The sequence below is a fragment of the Symsagittifera roscoffensis genome, chromosome 3, assembly GCF_963678635.1.
Source record: "Symsagittifera roscoffensis chromosome 3, txSymRosc1.1, whole genome shotgun sequence".
In the NCBI taxonomy this organism is placed as follows: Eukaryota; Metazoa; Xenacoelomorpha; order Acoela; family Convolutidae; genus Symsagittifera; species Symsagittifera roscoffensis.
The window spans coordinates 35,324,154-35,343,205 of NC_087064.1; the positions used below are offsets into that span (position 1 = coordinate 35,324,154).

General features: G+C 38.0%; 2 protein-coding genes across 3 annotated transcripts in view; both read right to left on the bottom strand.

Annotated features, from left to right (window-relative positions):
• Nucleotides 1–17,241, bottom strand: part of LOC134842664 (uncharacterized) — a 47,857-nt gene extending 30,616 nt beyond the window's left edge. Inside the window, exons 1-6 of one of the 2 annotated variants that reach the window (XM_063859109.1) lie at nt 15,509–15,853; nt 15,373–15,415; nt 14,853–15,114; nt 12,862–13,043; nt 882–890; nt 392–612 (exon numbers count right to left, since the gene is read on the bottom strand). In XM_063859109.1, the coding sequence (XP_063715179.1) occupies nt 392–612; nt 882–890; nt 12,862–13,043; nt 14,853–15,071 (631 nt within the window). In that variant the 5' untranslated portion in view covers nt 15,072–15,114; nt 15,373–15,415; nt 15,509–15,853. Of the gene's footprint in view, nt 1–391; nt 613–881; nt 891–12,861; nt 13,044–14,852; nt 15,115–15,372; nt 15,416–15,508; nt 15,854–16,465 lie in introns of those variants that run through there. The other variant, XM_063859110.1, reaches the window with a different exon arrangement.
• LOC134842663 (116 kDa U5 small nuclear ribonucleoprotein component-like) overlaps nt 1–19,052 on the bottom strand; it is a 410,937-nt gene that overhangs the window by 359,133 nt on the left and 32,752 nt on the right. The window lies entirely within an intron of this gene.

The following is a 19,052-nucleotide window of genomic DNA, read 5'->3' on the forward strand; positions in this document are numbered from 1 at the left end:
TGTTTTAAGAAAATCGAATAAATAATTAACAATACAAAACATCAAACAACCTCCAACGAATATCATGGATACTAATATCTTTAAGGACCAGAAGATATTTTTGGATCAAGATATTGATTTGTCCAGAAAAGGGCAATATGCGGAGGAGACATAGTAACATTAAAGCATCTGGAAAGCTGCATCAATACTTTCATTGAATATTCAGATCAACATAAATAAAAAACTGTGCTTTATTTCCACGCCTCAATTTCGATCAATAAAAATCAAGTCATTTGAACAAGCTTTCGAGTTCTGTACGGTCAGGTCATCAAACGGAAATTTAGATGAGCAAGCAAAATCCGACAAAAAGATTTCTCAATGAATAAATATCATCGAATATCATTGAACTTACTTTTGTCCATGCCTCCTGCTTCTGGTAACTCGACCCCGGTTTCGTCTAAGTCGCCTCTGCTTCCATCGGCATCTCCTGACGATGAATTGGAGATATTCGCACCTTCAAGTCCACCCCCTTCATTGGTCTTCTGCTCTTTCAACCACTCTGCGCATTGGGCTATGGGGGAGTCTTTCTTGCACTGTATACACAAGCTATCAACCCCGCCCGGCTTGACAAACCTGAAGCAGAAGCGAAAACAATGAACATAGATTTTGAACACTTTCACTTTTTTAAATAACATTGTTTGAATAACTCGTTTTAGTATTTCGAACTCGAAGACGCCATTGTTACATTAACTTTTAGTTGACGAGCCCAGTTAGTCCTTGTGATAGTGTTAGATGTTTTCAGCGTTGGCGGCTGTCATAGCGTAGCAAGCTTCAGGTTAGCAATGCGAGAAGTGAAGTTTTCATTAGTGACCAATCCTGGAAGAAGAATAGAAGCTACTTACCGGTAATGGCTATTCAAAAATTTCAATTTGGTTTTATACCCACTACGATTGAACAATCATTTTAAATATTGACGCAGAGCTTGAACCTTATGTCATTAACCTGTCTAGGCAATGCCATAAATCTGCTGCTTTATGTTTATTCAAACTTGAGTATTTTTTTCCAATACTTTCTTTTATGTTTTCAGATTTATTTTTTTCCTTGTCTTTGAAGATCTCAAATTTCGTCTTTCATTTGATAAAACGGGCAGTGCTCTGTAACCCAATTGGGTTCGTTAACTGTCCCCTCACTGTTTTCTGGTGCTTCATATTTAAATTCTCGTTGTATGCATATTTACCATTAACAATGAGAAATTAATTCTTTCTTTCTTTCTCTCTTTCAAAATTTTTTTAAAATCAACCACATTAAAGCTTTGCGAAGATTTGAAAGCAATTAGAGTAAAAGTAAGAATCTATTATTTTTTGATCACTTATCACATTTGTGAAGGAATTTTGGCCTAATTTATCGTTTTCATTAGCGTTCATTTGTCTACGCAGAGGCGAAACTGTTCTTTGCAAACAAATCAATAACGGCAAAAAGGAGTTTAAAAAATTTTTTCATCTAAAAAGAGTTAAGTCATCAAACGATTAGAAATATCACAATTTTTTTTCGATTACTTTCAAATCTGACCAAACGCGTGAAAGCATGTCTCTGTAACCACAGTTCACAGCTAGAGTGAAGGCTAAGCCAGGTGTGATGGCTGATCGTTGCAAGGTAGCCAGTTGTAGGGTGACGGAAGTAACAGTAACGTCTATGGCAGCAGGGCGGCTACCTCGCCATGAAGGAAGATAGACATCCCCGGGCCTCTCTCGAACACCCGGTATAAGATTGGCTTTTCTAAGACGGGAGAGAGGTTGGCGGAGACAGCGGTGCTGAAGACCTTATCACGCAGACGATCGTGCCGAGCAATAGGGTCTCCCTCTCCAGATCAGCTCACAGCGTGATCACCGAGCTTCCAGTTTCCCTGAGATAAACTTCATGCATTTTCGTATGACAGGTAGGCCCAACCTGTATTGGCAATCAATTTGAAATTCGCGTGGGCTGAGACGGAGACCAAGGGCAGATATTGGAGAGCGAGAAGCCGCGCACCATCGTGGGATAACGATAGAGAATTTAATCTCACTGACTATACATGATGTTTGTCGAAGGCACCCTCAGATTGCCGGGAGATGCTGGTCCGAAGCGCGCCTGATTCCGAGACCCCCCACTTTAACGGGAACCAGGCCATATCTGACACGGAAGCACCAATGAGCAGGGAGGAAGCGTCCCTCAAACTGTTGTCGAGAACCTTGAGGACGTTGTTGAGTTCGTCATTCGACTAAGCAATTCTGAGGGAGTAATTCAGCTCGAGTGTTCCAAGGCAAGTGCGAAGAAGACCGATACTTAAATGTGGGCCGTCCGACCCGCTCAGTTTTTCAATTAGTACTTGTGATTTGTCCTCCCTTTGGATACTCTTAGCAGTGAAACTGGCGCTACCTATCGGGGCTCCCAAAAGTTCGAAGTCACTTGATTGGCTACACGGATTTCATCAGGGAATAGCGATAGGGCATTGTCCGCAAAGACTTCGCATTTATCCAATCTTAACTCTAAACCCATTTTCGAGGCTTCGTCGGTGACAATCGACAGTTCCTGTATGAGAGATAATTCGCTCCCAGCAAGACGGCCATCATCGAGATACCAACTGTTCTGAGACAGGGAGAGAAAATCCGCATTCAACTGTTCAATGATCGGATGGAGAGCAATGGCAAAAAGTCAGGGCCCAATGGTTCACCTTGTTGAACTCCACACTCACTCGAGACAAGGTGATTGTCGTAGAAAAGATGGTTATGGTGTGAGTGGAAAAACTCTGCGAAGTCAGAGAGACCGGGCAGTCTTTTTCTGACCTCCTTTATTATTTGTTGTCTAGAGATAGAATTAAAGGCCTTCCGGAAATCGATTTGTAAGATTCCGTGATCACCCGGTAGGTCCTCTACTGTGGCTTTGCAGCTCAGAACAATAGCTTCGACACCAGCTTTTAGTGGCAATGCCCAGCTGGTAGGGTCTCAAAAGCTGCTCTGCTTCCCTTCTTGCAGCTCGAGCAGACGTCTGACAATTCCACCTACCGCAATGGGACATACATCGTTGTCTTTTTCTCCAGCGCAGCAAGATTTGCGCTACAAAGCAAGGGCGCGAGAAATACGGGTGCTTTGCCAGCGGCATGAAGGTTGACTTGGGACGTTATGGTGGTTGCCACTGCTACTGCATTGGGAGAAGTGAGGTAAGAGGTGGCATTTGAGAAGTGCTCTGGTAACCAGCGGGATGGGTCTGCTGAAGTTCCCCGAGGAAAAGACGACAGAGCTGAAAAAACAGCTTTGTTTATAAAACTGGTAAGCTGGCAGTAACTCGTCTTCTCAACTCGGCTAGCTTCTTGCCCCGTGTAATGTCACCCTTCGTTGAGCCTTTGTCTCCTTTTTTCTTAGTGCTGAACTTGTCAGCTGCTGTAGCTTCCAGACATAGGTTGTAATGATCGCCGTCTCGCAAATCTTTTCCGATTTTCGTAGTAAATATTACTTGATGGACCTGACTACCTCGTTCCGGTGCTACGATAACGGTTTCCGAAATAGACAAGTCGACCATAGCCAGTGTTAGCCCGGAAGTTGCTTCAACTTCCTCGGCAACAAGGGGCCTGGGTTGTGCTCTGGTGCAAGACGTGCAGAAGAAATCTTTATTCCAACGTCGTGTAAATCCTATGCCACTACACGACGAAATAAACCATCCAAAATCGGCCGCCGCATGACACCACACTGATCACTGAAATTAAGTAATAGCTTTTTTGAGTAATCTGCAAATGTGTGTGATGGGCGGGCCGGGGTTCATTTCGATGTACCCGCTGTAGAGAATAAGTAGTGAAAGCCAGTAGGCCTATGACCGGTGTTTGCTTTCAACGGGTCCAGTGAGTACAAATTATACAAAAGAAGCAAAGTAAGGACATTGGACGAGGCTTTGTACTTCAATATATAGATTAAAAGAGTTCTCAAGTGAGGGGAAGTTTGTGCTTCGATGATGGATACGGAGATGAGATACAATGACAAGAGGTGCCAACGCCATTAGAACTATGAGGGACTTCCTCTGGTTGATACCTCCTCGATTTCTAGAGGCAGCGTGTAGCATGCTATTTGCAAGTTGAGATCGTAGCATACTAATTTGAAACTTGTGCTTCGATGATGGATACTCTGGGAAGTTTGTGCTTCGATGATGGATACGGAGAAGAGATACAATGACAAGAGGTGCCAACGCCATTAGAACTATGAGGGACTTCCTCTGGTTGATACCCCCTCGATTTCTAGGGGCAGCGTGTAGCATGCTATTTGCAAGTTGAGATCGTAGCATAGTAATTTGAAACTTGTGCTTCGATGATGGATACTCTGGGAAGTTTGTGCTTCGATGATGGATACGGAGAAGAGATACAATGACAAGAGGTGCCAACGCCATTAGAATTATGAGGGACTTCCTCTGTTTGATACCTCCTCGATTTCTAGGGGCAGCGTGTAGCATGCTATTTGCAAGTTGAGATCGTAGCATACTAATTTGAAACTTGTGCTTCGATGATGGATACTCTGGGAAGTTTGTGCTTCGATGATGGATACGGAGAAGAGATACAATGACAAGAGGTGCCAACGCCATTAGAACTATGGGGGACTTCCTCTGGTTGATACCCCCTCGATTTCTAGGGGCAGCGTGTAGCATGCTATTTGCAAGTTGAGATCGTAGCATACTAATTTGAAACTTGTGCTTCGATGATGGATACTCTGGGAAGTTTGTGCTTCGATGATGGATACGGAGAAGAGATACAATGACAAGAGGTGCCAACGCCATTAGAACTATGAGGGACTTCCTCTGGTTGATACCCCCTCGATTTCTAGGGGCAGCGTGTAGCATGCTATTTGCAAGTTGAGATCGTAGCATACTAATTTGAAACTTGTGCTTCGATGATGGATACTCTGGGAAGTTTGTGCTTCGATGATGGATACGGAGAAGAGATACAATGACAAGAGGTGCCAACGCCATTAGAACTATGAGGGACTTCCTCTGGTTGATACCCCCTCGATTTCTAGGGGCAGCGTGTAGCATGCTATTTGCAAGTTGAGATCGTAGCATACTAATTTGAAACTTGTGCTTCGATGATGGATACTCTGGGAAGTTGTGCTTCGATGATGGATACGGAGAAGAGATACAATGACAAAAAGAGGTGCCAACGCCATTAGAACTATGAGGAACTTCCTCTGTTTGATACCTCCTCGATTTCAAAAAGGTACCCCAAAGTACTGCAAAAACGTGTAGCATGCGGTTGCAAAACCATTGCATATCCCAAGGGTATACAGTAAAACAAACTTGAAAAAGTAAGAAAAACGACCGGGACTCGAACAGCGTCGACCTCCGGCTCAACGGTTCTAGACTGACCCAACGGTCCTAGCTGCCTTTTAGAGTAAACACATCATTCAATAGTAAAAACTATGCGTTGAAAACACGCGGAAAAAGCACATGCTACTAAATTGCTCGCCAATAAAATTCCGGGCCAAAGTTAAGCATTTAGTTGTGCGAGTCAGGTAGAAAAAAATGAATCCAATTGCTTGAGTGAAAACGAAGCCGATGAGGCGAAGAGAGTGTGGTTCCATAAAAGCCCTTTGAGCCATTATTCGGAGTCCAAAAACTCATCTCAGTGCAAAAAATTCTGAAAATTTCCGTTTAGCCTATTTCTAATTGAAGTGTTTTTTTTGCACTGACTTTATGAGCAACTAGCGTGTAACAAACCTCCGGTACTCATAATAAACCGCATATAATGGAAATAAGATCTGCATTCTTTGAGTGTACTCTGACAGCTCCCCATTACAAGGAAGGGGGCTTCAAATTTCAATTAAATTATGAAGAAAAATAAACAAGTTTGCTGAAAATTTTCTGAAAAAATCACAAAAAGCCATATCTCGAGAACTAAAAAAAATGCGCAGTCATATTTGGATGCAAGACTAACAGCCACTGAAATAATCTGGGAGCTTACCATTACAAGGAAGTGAATTTCAAAATTTGAAAAAAAAAATTAAGTTTTCTGAAATTTAAAAAAAATCACAAAAAACGTCATATCTCGAAAACTAAAAAGATTTGAGTAGCCATAATTGGAGGCGAGATTCACAACCCCCGAGATTTCTCTGACAGCTTCCAATTAAAAAAATTACTAAACTAAAATAAATTGGGCCTTTTTAATTGGAGGCCGAATTTGCAACCCCTCAGATTACTCTGACTGCCCCCAACTACAGGTTAGGAATTTTAAACTTGAGAAAAAAAATTAATTTTCATGAAATTTTTTTGAAAAAGTCACAAAAAAGTCATATCTGGAAAACTGAAAGATTTTGAGCAGTCATATTTGGAGGCCTAATTCGCAACTCCTGAGAGTACCCTGACAGGGCCTCACTACAGAGATGGTGAGATGGTAATTTCAAGTTTTGTGAATCGAAGTTCTCTGGCAAATTTTGAGAAAACCGAAAAAAAGTCATATCTCAAAAAGTACAAGAACTAGAGCAACCATATTCAGTGGCAAGATTCGCAACCCCCTGAGAGTACCCTCACAGATTCCAATAACAGGATTGAGAGGTTCAACATTTTGGAATTTTTTCATATCTAAGTTTTTTTTGAAAATTTCGGAGAAAGTCATAAAAAACGTCGTATCTCGAAAACTACGTTTGAGCAGATTTGGACGCAGAATTCGCAACTCCTGAGAGTATATTGACAGAGCGTCACAGCAGAGATGCGAGTATCAAATTTTAAGAAATTTTTATATCTTAATTTTCTGAAAAATTTTGAAAAAAATACTAAAAAAACGTCATATCTCGAAAACTACAAGGGTTTGAGCAACCATAATCAGAGACAAGATTCGCAACCCCTGAGAGTACCCTCAAAATATTCAACAACAGGGATGAGATCTTCAATGTTTTAGAATTTTTATAATCACGTTTTTGAAAATTTTTTGAAAAAATTATAAAAAACGTCATTTCTCGATAACTACAAGGATTTGAGAAGTGAGATTTGGAGGCAAGATTCGCAAACCCTGAGAGTACTCTGACAGCACCCAACTACAGGGTGAGAATTTCAAAAAATGAGAAATTTTTCAACAAAATTTTTGAAAAATCTCGACAATGGCCTATCTCGTTAACTAAAAGGACCTGGTAATTCATATATGGAGACCAGAATCGCAAAATCTGGGAAAACTCAGACAACATCCCACTATTAGGTTGCTATTTTCAAAATTGATGAAAGAAACACTGAATTTAAACTGGAAAATCGAAGAAGAACCTTAACCATGGTGAGATAGGGTAAAGACGAGTAACATGAATTGAAAACCTCAGCGATGCAGTGCCTGAGTTAGTATATGATGAGATTATAGAATGTAAGATTGCCCATGAGGACATTCCTGACAACAAACTTCTTTTTCCCCATTTCAATCAATTTAGACAATTCTTGATTTCCTGTTTCTTAATTATATCACCTCAAAAAACAAACTCCCGCAGTGACATATCCGCCTCAAAAATATTTTACAATTTGAAAAATCGAAAAACTCCAGAATTGCATAAATTAAAACTTGCATATCATAAATGAGAACAGCTGTTAATCTTAAGACTTAGTTATTCAATTGAAAAAAGATTCAAAACATCACAATTCAGTTTAGTTATTCAATTGAAAAAAGATTCAAAACATCACAATTCAGTTTAGTTATTCAATTAAAAAAAGATTCAAAACATCACAATTCAGCTCAAGTTTTCCCTTGAACTCTTTCAAGGCAAAAAAAGTTGAGATCAAGCATGGCAACTTTTTCCTCCAGATTAAGCAAACAATTTCAAGCCTCAAATTTGCCCTGCTAGTAGGCGGTTTAATTGCGTCTAATTGACCGGATTTCGGAGGAGAAATCTCAGCCTACTCGACGCGGAGCCAAAATATCCTGTTCCGTTTCCTTAATAGAGCCCCACATTCAATAAACAGATTATACCCCTAGAACAAAGGAGGATGGCAGCAGGCTGTCTCGGTATACCATAGTTACCATACCCCAACCCTGCTAAACACTTGGCGCAAATTGAGATAGGACAGAAGGTATATTGATTAAGTGCGGAGTTTCTGCATAGATTTGCATTGATTAGCGTCCTTTCATCTAGGCTAATCTAGCGCTAAGCCACACAGCTCAAGTAAGACTGGGATAAGACGAAACGAAACCACCACAGGCATGCTACTTTAACCAAACTCTCAGCTACTTTTTGAGAAGAGGTGGGACTTAGATAATCCGTCAAAACTGCGTCAAAACAACCCACAATTAGGAAAGAAGAGATGGCGTTACAGCATTGTTACCGCCAATATTTGCTCGGCTTTAATCAGAGCAGAAAATCTCCTATTTAAGTTTATCTGAGCGTACCTAAACAAAATAGGGAAAAGGTAACCGCCTATTTGTGGCATAGCAAGAAGCTATTTCTTGGGAATACCATTTTCCAGTTGAAAGGGGAAGCGCAAAGTCATTAATAATACAAAGAACCACATCCATATCACCAGCACACTTGAAACACCTCCAATTTCACTCCAATTATTTCTCTAATTGATCATCTGCATTTCGCTATTTTGACTTGCCTTTCGAAGCCACACTCGAATTTGAAGCATAATGATAGCAACAACAAGGCACCGAGTAGCTTATGAAACTCTCAGGAAAATTACACTTACCTAGTCTAGTAAATTTGAACTCTTTTCACTTAAAATTAACTGAATATTTCGGATCATTTTCATCACCCAGAAATTTTTGTATGCCAAGCGGAGCAAATGTGGAAATGTCAAAAAATTGGAGCATTAAAAACCAACACAACTTCTGTACCACTTTCGAAAATCATCGATATTACCTATAAACAATTTTCATTACATAAAAAGTTTAGCTGATGCTATGCAAGTGCACAGAGCGTTCTGACCATATTCTTGAATAAAACTTGAATGTTTTTTTTTTGTGCGTGCTTCGATAAAAAGATTGGACGAAAGCCTAAAATTTAGGCATCTTCGACACTCTGCGTAAAATTGGCAAGTTTTAGTCGACAAAGGACTAGAAAAAAAAATGTTAAAAACTAATTTGAATTAAAAAAAATTTTTTTGCTGATTTTTTTTTGATTTTTTGAATCCCAAAATGGCGCTAAAAACTTCAAAAACTAATTCAACTCGAGAAAATTTGAGTTTTCGGGGCTTGACTAAATAAGCTTAATATTCTTTTACAATATACGCCAATTATACACCTGCTTGCTCGAAATTACAGTAAAAAATCATAAATTTCGACTCGGTTTTTCTCGACACTGAGAAAAAATTTTCAATATTTGATTGACGTTCGAATCACGACTGAAAAGGCTTTAATATGATGTATTACTCGACCCTACCCGATGATTATTTGTGGTACCCAAGTTGGAAAAAAAAACTGAAAACTCCCGAATACAAAGTTCCTCCCCATTTTTAAGGGTCGGAGCAATAATAAAATTTGAAAACTATAATGACTCTAAGATAGTTTTGAAAGTCATTGTCAAAATGTCTGAATTCTTCCGGAGTATTTTTCTGACAAAGGGCTTCCCAGATTCTACTTTACTACAAAAAAACTAGTAATTTAAAGCAAAGCCGGCACTTATGATATCTCGCAATGTCTTTATATTGATAACTCGCACACGCTTTCGGACCAAGTGATAAATATCCCCTTAAATCAATTTAGGAGGGAGATTGTTCACTTCGTTCAACGAAATATTTTTTAGCCAATTAGATTTGAGCATAGTACATGCAGGCCTGACGGCTTGAATTTTCCGTTTATTTTAGTGGGGGAGAGATTATTTAAATTGTCTATTAAGAGAAATTCAAGATTGCATTCAATTTTTTTTTCTAAATGATCAATTAGCTTACGACAAAAAGAGACGGGTTATTTTTTTTTTCGTTTTTCTTTCAAACTTTTTTTAAGCTTATTGCGGAAATAATACCTTTTGTCGCTATACCTCAACAAGACTGCTCGTATTTCAAGGCAAAGCCATGAACGCTCCAACTACATTTTAAGGAAACTTAAAAAGTTTAAGAAAAAGGATACCACAATCGACCCAGTTAAACATTTCCCAATTGCCGCAACCGACAAAAATATATCAAAAAAAATCCTTCAATTATTTAATGAGAGATGCTGCAATTCACAAACACGAAAACTAGAAAAAAGGCGGCTTCGAAAATAAATCTACAGGAACATTACGGAAGTCGAGTCTCAGAAATCATAACTGAAACCATACAACCTTAAAAAAATACCTCGTTTACAGGAACTTGAAAGCAACAGAGACGGAGACATTTCAGACAAAAATATATTGAGACTATTCTAAGAAAATATGCCAGATTTTTGAGCCTATATAAAATTGAGTCATTTCAGCCATTTTCAGTTTCGACATCTCTGAAATATTCTGGATTAGCGACAAGCACTAATTCACGCGCAGCATTCCTCTCGTGCCAAATGTAAGCGCAGCGGAGCAAACGTTCGGTGCTTGCCAGTTTTGACTGAAATGTCTCTGGTCGAACGGTCTTGCATTTTTACGCCGCAATGTCTTAATTTCAAATTGGCTGATATGTCTCTGACCAAAATGTAGCGGCACCGGCTAAATATATCACTTTGCACTTGAAATAGCGCGTGGGGATGATTTTCAAAAAATTGAAAAAAAAAATCTATGTTTGTTGAAACTTTGATCACTCTGTAAGTCGAACTCTGCGTTTAAGGGCAGTCGGGGCATTCAGAGCGTCATCCTGATACAAGTAATCTTGTCTAGCGTTGATGTGTGAAATATCAAGTTCATCTAAAGGTCAATAAACCTTTAGAGAACACTTTTACAAACATCATTGTGACCACCAAAAAGAAAGATTAATTTATGTGGCTAATTCTTCAGCTTGAAATTGTGCTATATCTGGATAAGGAATCGAAGCACTACTTGAGCACCATGAAAAATCAATTTAACCAACTGTTCAGCTTCAGTACATATCAGGCTGTCAAGTCTTGTCATACCACACAAGCTATTTGCGGTCCTTTCAATTTAGTATAATCTTGTTTAATTCCAGCAAACCTAATACCGAGGCGCGCCCGTAGTCTAAACAGTGGATTTGAAGCAGGCATACAGAATAATCCCCCAGAAACAATATGACAATATATGTACCGTATAGTGGTAAAAGTACATACCAATCCACGAAAGTGAATGGTTTGCTCAGCTTATACCATTACCACAAGTTTATTTTGAGACCAATGAAAACCCAAATCGGCTATCTTAAAGATTTTCATTAACATTTCTACGAAATCAATACGCATAATAGCTATTAATATACCCAAACTATGAGTCAAAACTGAAGCTATTTCAACTGCGAGTAAGTAAAATATCTGCAGGCACCGCTTAGAATAGTAGCAACACTAACATGCCATCTAAGAATGAACAGTCGAAAGCAGACACAGACACATTTAATTCTGATATTATGACAGTTACATACAAGTTTTTGTGACAATTCAAAATCACTTTTCAATTTATTAGTTCTGTCAGACACACATGGATCAACTAGAATTAAACCGCAGATAGAGACACATGTAATAAATTCCACGTGTCAAAAATAAAAAAGCAGGTGTCGCAATGGATTATACTGTCTCACAACTGTTTTTGAATCACAAGCAGAGTCCAAAACCATGATCAGCAAAAGTCACCGTCAGGTACTTTTATGTTTGACCACATAATATTTCTATATGTTTCTTTGATACGATAAAACAACCAGAAGGCGAAAACACCTTCTGAACCTCATTTAGCATTGCTACGGACATCAAAAAAACCGACACATGAATATTCATTAAATTGCCCCCACCCTTTGAGACCCTAAAGTTTTCAGTTAGCTGCAAACCAAAAGGCAGGGCCATAAAAAGAGGAAAAAATCAGTCTGCAGCACTAACTAGGAAACAAAAATGAAAATAAATTAAGAGTACTTGTTCAGCAGACCGAATAAAATTGATGCGCATCAAGAAGTCAAAATATGGAATAATTTCAAATTCTTTATTATCGTTACATGCAATCTGAATCAGCTTAAACTTTGATCAGTCATTGAATTTCATTTTTAAGGAGACATCTGTGGCTTATAGAGATGTATATAAACAATTTAGCATGTTTTACACCGGCACAATCAAAGCAGGAACAATTTGGAAAGAACAAGAAAAATTCAAGCTTCCTTTTGAAAATTAAACCCACAGAAGCCTTTTTACTCCTAAGGGACGATGAAGATTTGCTACATTTGACATCGCATGTGAGGGTGACGGAAGAAATTTGATTAGAAAAGCTATACGGGGCAACTGAGGTGGTAAATTGATTGAAAAATGTAATTTAATTCTCACGCCATTTGAGATCTTTCTCTCCCAGAAAACTTCAATTTCAATCAACTCTTAATACCATCTTGACATCAGGAACCGACTTAGTCTGAAGAAGACCCTGAAGACGGAGTATGAACCCAATTTGAGCAATTAATGTCTTCCTAATATATTAGTCTGACGCCCGCAGTCTGCTCTCAAGTCTGGTATTATTGGTGGCGAGGGAGTAGACGGAAACAAAGGGTCACTAAAGGTCACACACAAAGCGAGACCTTCCCTTTAGATAATTGGTTTCCATGAAAAACTCATCAGCCTTGAAACATATGTGCCAAACATCTGCAAACCAAGACCCCGTTTATAAACATCAACAAGCCAATACTTTTGTCTCTTATGTCCTCGAAACTACAAGCCAAGTAGAAAGCATGCTAAAAAAGGAAAGGGTTAGCTAAGTGTCACTAATTAGCACTCGTTGCCAATTCTCGCCTGGCAGTAACCAATCATTGCCCAAGGGAAAACAAATTTGGGAATGGTTCAAACAAGTGACTGCTCCTACTGACCCTGGCAGACACTTGGTGTCGCAGACGGCGTCGTGGGTGGTGTTTCCTATGGAAAGAGTAGGAAACCCGAGGTGGACACACTTCTTTTTCCTCTTGCAACCCTCTTTGCTCCACTCCCCACTGTAGGTGCCCATCGGACAAGTGCTGCATTCTGTCTGTGAAGTAGTGTAGCCTGAGCAACGCTGAAACAAGACCCAACAAATTTAAAATAGCTTCAGACTCGCTATCCATTACGATTCCAAACAATCCACTGGATTGGCGCACTATTTGGTGTTTGTACTACTCTGGAATCCAGAGAAAAACCTTTAAATATGTTAAAACTTTGTGGGAACCATCAAAGAAAACTCCCTCTCTTCAGGGATTTAATCCTTTGTCAACCAAAGGGTCCCCCTTTTGGAGTTATTTGATGACAATTTCGGCGACCAACCCTAAAATGTTTCTAAAGGCGCCAATGCATACTAATTTTGAAGGGTAGCGCTCGCCGAAAAAGCAGGAATTTTTGGTCAACAAAAAGTCCAAAAAATTTCAAAAAGGTATTTCTGATCGGTGATTTCAAACATTTACCTGCGGCGCAGAAAATTTGTCAAAATAGGGTCTTCATAGTGTTCTGGGAGCGCTCGGAAAACTAATTTGGTCGACCTAATAAAAAAAACTGTCGACAAAAATGGTCGAAAATCCTAGATCCGCCCGAGTGTAGGGGGGGATGTAGTAAACACCACATGGAAAGGGTAATATCAGAAGCCAACTCCAATTTCTTTTTAAAGCATTCGGTTCAGTGGTTTCTCTTCCGAGTTAAAATTGTGGGGGGGGGGGGTACATACAAGTGTCATAATGGGTCCCTGAAAAAAGCCCACAGCTAAGTTCAATACTACGCAAAAAATTGTACTACTATGAAAAAGTGGTCGCTTGAAGAAGCAACTATGATAGACAGGCCCCGCATAAATTTCGCATAAAAAAATTTTGAAAACTAATTTGTGCATAAACTATTCTAAAAACTCACGAAAATGGGGAGGAACTTTGTTTTCGGGTGTATTTTAGTTTTTTTGAATGCAAAATCAGATAACACAAAGAATCATCGGACTGGGATGAGTGATATATCATACTGAAACCCTTTCAATCGTCATTCGAACTACCCAAAAAAAATTTCCAAACAAAATTCCCAGTGTCGAGAAAAACCGGTTTGAAATTTTAGGTTTTCGTATAATTTCGGCCAAATAAAAGGATGATAACTTGTTAAATTGGTCATTTAGGTTTTAAAATAAACAGAAACTAGTTTTGAAAGCTATATTTAGCACTTCCCTGGCAAGAATTTTTTTAAAATTAAAAAATAATGTAGAAGCAGAAATTCGATTTTTTTTTCATGTTGTTTGTTTGTTTTTCTTGTTTTTGAAGACAACTGCTGTCGATTATGCCTAATAACTGAAATTCTACGTAGGTATATAGTTTTAGCTTTACACCACGCGCAAAAAAACGACACCAATTTGAAGAACTTTATACTTTGAAGAATTTTTATTTGTTGTTTTTATGAATATGGTCGGAACATTCTGTGTCACTTGCACAGCAACTGGCTACCCTTGTTAATAAATTGTTTATACCAATAAATTTGCTCGCTTCAACTTGTTTTCCGATTAAACAACCATAATTGGGCTAACTTATTTGTCATCTAACCTCACTTTTGGCGTTTTTTAAGGTTCCACCATAAAATGGAGAGTTGGGAGGTTTTAGGAAATATCGAAACATGAAATTTGTTTGAAAATATATAGTGACATCTTTCTAAATGGCAAACTCGTAATTATTGAACAAATGGAGAGCTCTAGGTGTCTTAATCTTAAATGACCCCGTTATTTCCAAGAAACCACACATCATAGAAGCACCCAAAAAAAACTGAAAACTCCTTAAGAGCTCGTTAAAATATCTTCAGCGACCGATATACAATTTTGGAACTCAGCAATCATAGTTGTACCTTGTACCATTATTGAACTTGCTTTTACCTCGCGGGGCTCCTGGCCAGGCGGACATGCCGAGCATCTCTGGCATACTGCCGCAAAGGGGTCATAGTAGAATCCAGACTGGCAGTTCCTATCCGCTACGCGTCCCTCCACCACGTCAAACCCCGTCCACAGTGTCAGACACAAGACAACGAGGAGAGGTGTGGTGTCCAAGTAGAAGTAGTTTCGTGTGTAGTAATAATTAGTTGCAGAGGAAGTCATAGTAATAGCGTACTTGGTTAACTAACATTCAATCCGTGCAGGGCTAAAAAGTAAGAATCATATCGATTCAATTTTGCAGCGTCGTTGCTTTTAAAAAAGATAAGAACTAAATCAAATAGATTCCGTTATTAACAGGTTTTGATACGTTTGTATCTATCATTGAAATGTCTCTTCAAGAACTTGAAAATGATTGCCCTAATAATTGCTGGCAACTACTCATTGGAATTAATTGCATTTATGATTTATCTAGCAATAACAGAATATTTATGATACCAAAGTAACGCCGATGTACTACACTTACACAGTCATGCGCAACACAACATCTACTTTCACATGCAGGGGGTCTGAAAAAAAACAAACCAGGTGATATATGTTGTTGATTGTTGACAAATAATTATACTCTCATCAATGATTAAATCTAAATAACGATAACTTACTTAAGTGCGCAGATCTCGTATCGAATAAAATAAAGTACAAGTGGTGCTAAAAAAATTGAAAGCTAATTTCCATTCATAATATATTTTTTACGCTATAATAGGAACTGTGGATAGCTGGTAGCGACTCCGTAACTGAGAGAACCACCGACAGTGCATGCAAACGCAAAAAAACAGACGTTGCTCTCTGAACAAATATTTGAACTAAATTTCAAGTCTTGACAGGCAGAAAAACAATGAAACTAGAGCAAAAATATGTTTTCTATGTCAACTGCAACTTCTAACTTTTAAACTGAATTGAAAATTGTTATTGTGACTTGGTTCACTCGATCATTGTTAAAAATTCCGTTTTAGTCACCAGCAAGTCTTACTCGGAGCAATTTTTCAATGGATTGAAAGTAATAACAATTAAAGTAGGATAAAAAGAACGCCTTTGATAAGATTTAAAATGAACCGGTAACCACTTATATCGTCTGTGTAAAAAGCGACAAATAGACACCTTTATCTACTAGGAGACAGAAAAACACTGGGAACAGGCAAACATTTATAGGAAAAAAGTTTCGATTTGAAAGATTACGAGCCAGATGTATTTCCGGATATATCATGCCTTTATAGAGCCTTGACAGCCTGTTAGCACAATGTTCTGACCACGCATATTTTTGTGCTGTAATATAAACTCTGTTATTTTTCCCATATTTTTTGTAATTTAATTAGTGAGGTAGGACTGACTTTATGAATAAACCATAACGATCAGGTATATACTTTTAAAATTATAAAACAAGTAGATAGGAATTTCAGTTCGAAATTTCCAGTCTGAAAAAATTACTTTTTCTCGACACAATTTTTTGAAATTTCCTTTTGGAAGAATCACGACCACAAGGGCTCAATAGCAAGCAATTCAAAACACGGTACACAGACATTGTGAGTGTGGCTGCTACATTTTAGACTATCTAGACTTACCTCAAAAATCTTTTGATTCGGAGAATTGAAGAATATTCAATAAATAACCCTGAATTCGAGTACATGGATTAAAAATCAAGATAATAAGATAATACTGTTTTTGAATGAGAATGTCTAAAAATTAGGCCAACCAGTGATTCACTGCGAGGAAAAGCTATTGGGAAGGAGGTCAATTTTGCCAAACTACGAGCAAGTCTCACTTTGTCGACTATACCAGCTCTGTTGGTAAGAAAACAAACAGGAGAACTTCTCGCTTGATTTGATGTGTTATATACTTGGGACTATAATTTCCACAATGGATATTAAGGGGAGAAAAGTGGGAATAATTTCGGTATATTGACAGTGCGCAAACATGAGTAGCGAAATATAGCCCGCAATTTAAATATTGTTGTTACGCACAGGGACTCATGGAAGGGCGAGCGGAATTCCTAATTTAATTCTCTCTAAATGGCCAGATTTAAACAACAATGCCAATAGTCTTTCATTCGAGTGTTTTTAATTTGCACCGAAAGGTAACACCAAATTAGCCTAATGAACTCCATAGCTTAACTTCCTGTTTCTCTCGCTTCTCTTCTTCGTTGAGAATACATAAGAATAAAAAAGAAAGTGACAAAATGCTACTGGGTATTACTTTCAGAGTTGTAGAGGGCGCAATTGGAACTGAACTTTGAAATTATACAACAGCACTGGGGAATGAAACTGCAAAGACCAGCCAATCCTAGGGTGCTATAAAGTTAGGTTGCAACCTTTGAAGCACCCCAGTTACCGTCGCGTGGTATTTAGAGCAGAATAAATGAAATTAAAAACAAAGTGGGGAAAGATTCCTTTTCGCTTCACAAAAATGAAGCTAGGTAAATTGAGAGCAGATGAGCACTTAAGTAAAAATACTCCGAATGCTTCTTCATTCTATAATACATTAAGGGGAGAGGCAATCTCTTTATTACACGGCCTATACCATTAGAGACCGATTAAAACAAAAGTTAAAAGCAAAAAAAAACATTTGGAAAGCCTATCAATCTTTTCATACCAGTTTTCAACGGCATTGATAGGAGGGTGAATTGCGGTCAAAAAATTATCAAAAAAACAACAGCCAATGAGTTTCTTTTCAAAGATGGCCGGAATAAAATTACCCATTCACAGGCCAATCATTACATCTTAAGCAACATTTCTCGCTTAGAAGGTAGAAAGAAGTAAATGGATTCTTCTCAATACATTGAAGCTTTTTTTAGCCAAGAGTTTTGTATTAATTGTAGTATTTGGAGAAACCCATTAATCTACCACTTTAAACAGAAATGTTTGGCATAAAAAAATAGAGGTTTTTAAGTCTTGAGATTCTTCTCAATGTACTTGAAGCTTTTTTTTTAGCCAAGATTACTTTATTATTTGCAGTACTTGGAGGAAACGAGAAATCAGAAACACTTATCGCGCGTTACTTATCCCAAATTGGCAAAATTCATACTCCCTTAACTTAACAAAAAACAATCGCAGGTGAAATATCTTTTTAAAATTGAGCTCAGGAAAACAATATCCATCAGATGGTATAAAAAGTTCCGTCAAAAATACTTAGTTAAAAGTCAAAATTGACTGAATAAAAACAGCCAACCTACGCATAATATTCCGCGCTTTCTTCGAAAGTCGGAACAATAAAAAGAAAGGTTGACTGAAATAACCAATCGCACCTTTGACAGAAAAAAATTGCAATTTTTATATGCATAAAATGTTTGCAGATAAATACTTAATTATAGTCTCCGGAAAAGCTGTAATTAAATCAGGGTGAAAATTGTAAATGCCACTTTCAGTTTAAATAGGAATAGACGATTTCTGTGCTAGTAGCAAAGAAAGTTACCTTTCATAAAAAATTCAATAAGAAACTTAGGTCGTGTTTTTTTACTCTTCATAAGGAACTTCAAAAGTCTTTATTTTGTGAGTTTTTTGATAGAAGAAGTGATCAAACGCATAGAACACATTTTATTTTATTCGTTCTAAATGAGAACAAAAATCTCACACCGGCTTTTCTCGACACTGGTAAAACTTTTCGTGAAATGTTTAATGTTTTTCGAATAACGACTGAAAGGCTTAACGACGATATATCACTCAACACATTCCGATCATGATTTTCGGTATCTGATTATCTTGGAAAACAAAATAAGCCTGCTCACTCACTTCATTGTATTCGCTTAAAACTCGACCAAACATTTCAAACCAGTTTTTTGACACTGAGAATTGTTTGGAAACTTTTTTAGTTTCGTTCAAATTACGACTGAAACGGTTTTACGATATATTACTCGAACCATTCCGATAATTTTTCATGGTACCTGCTTTCACGTGAAAAACAAAAAGACATCCGAAGACAAAAATCTTCACAATTTTTTATTGGTCGGAATAAAAAGAATGTCCGTACAAGGGCGAAGTCCTGAATATCTTTAATGCCGCTTAACGTTAAAGAAATTAGTTATGCTTAAAGAAAATTAAATTGTTCACGAAAAACATTCCTCCACAAAATTTCTCCACATGAAGTATAGGGCAATATATCTAGCTTCTAACAATGAGTGAATCAAATTAAATAGCTTGCCTTTTTGCCTGACTA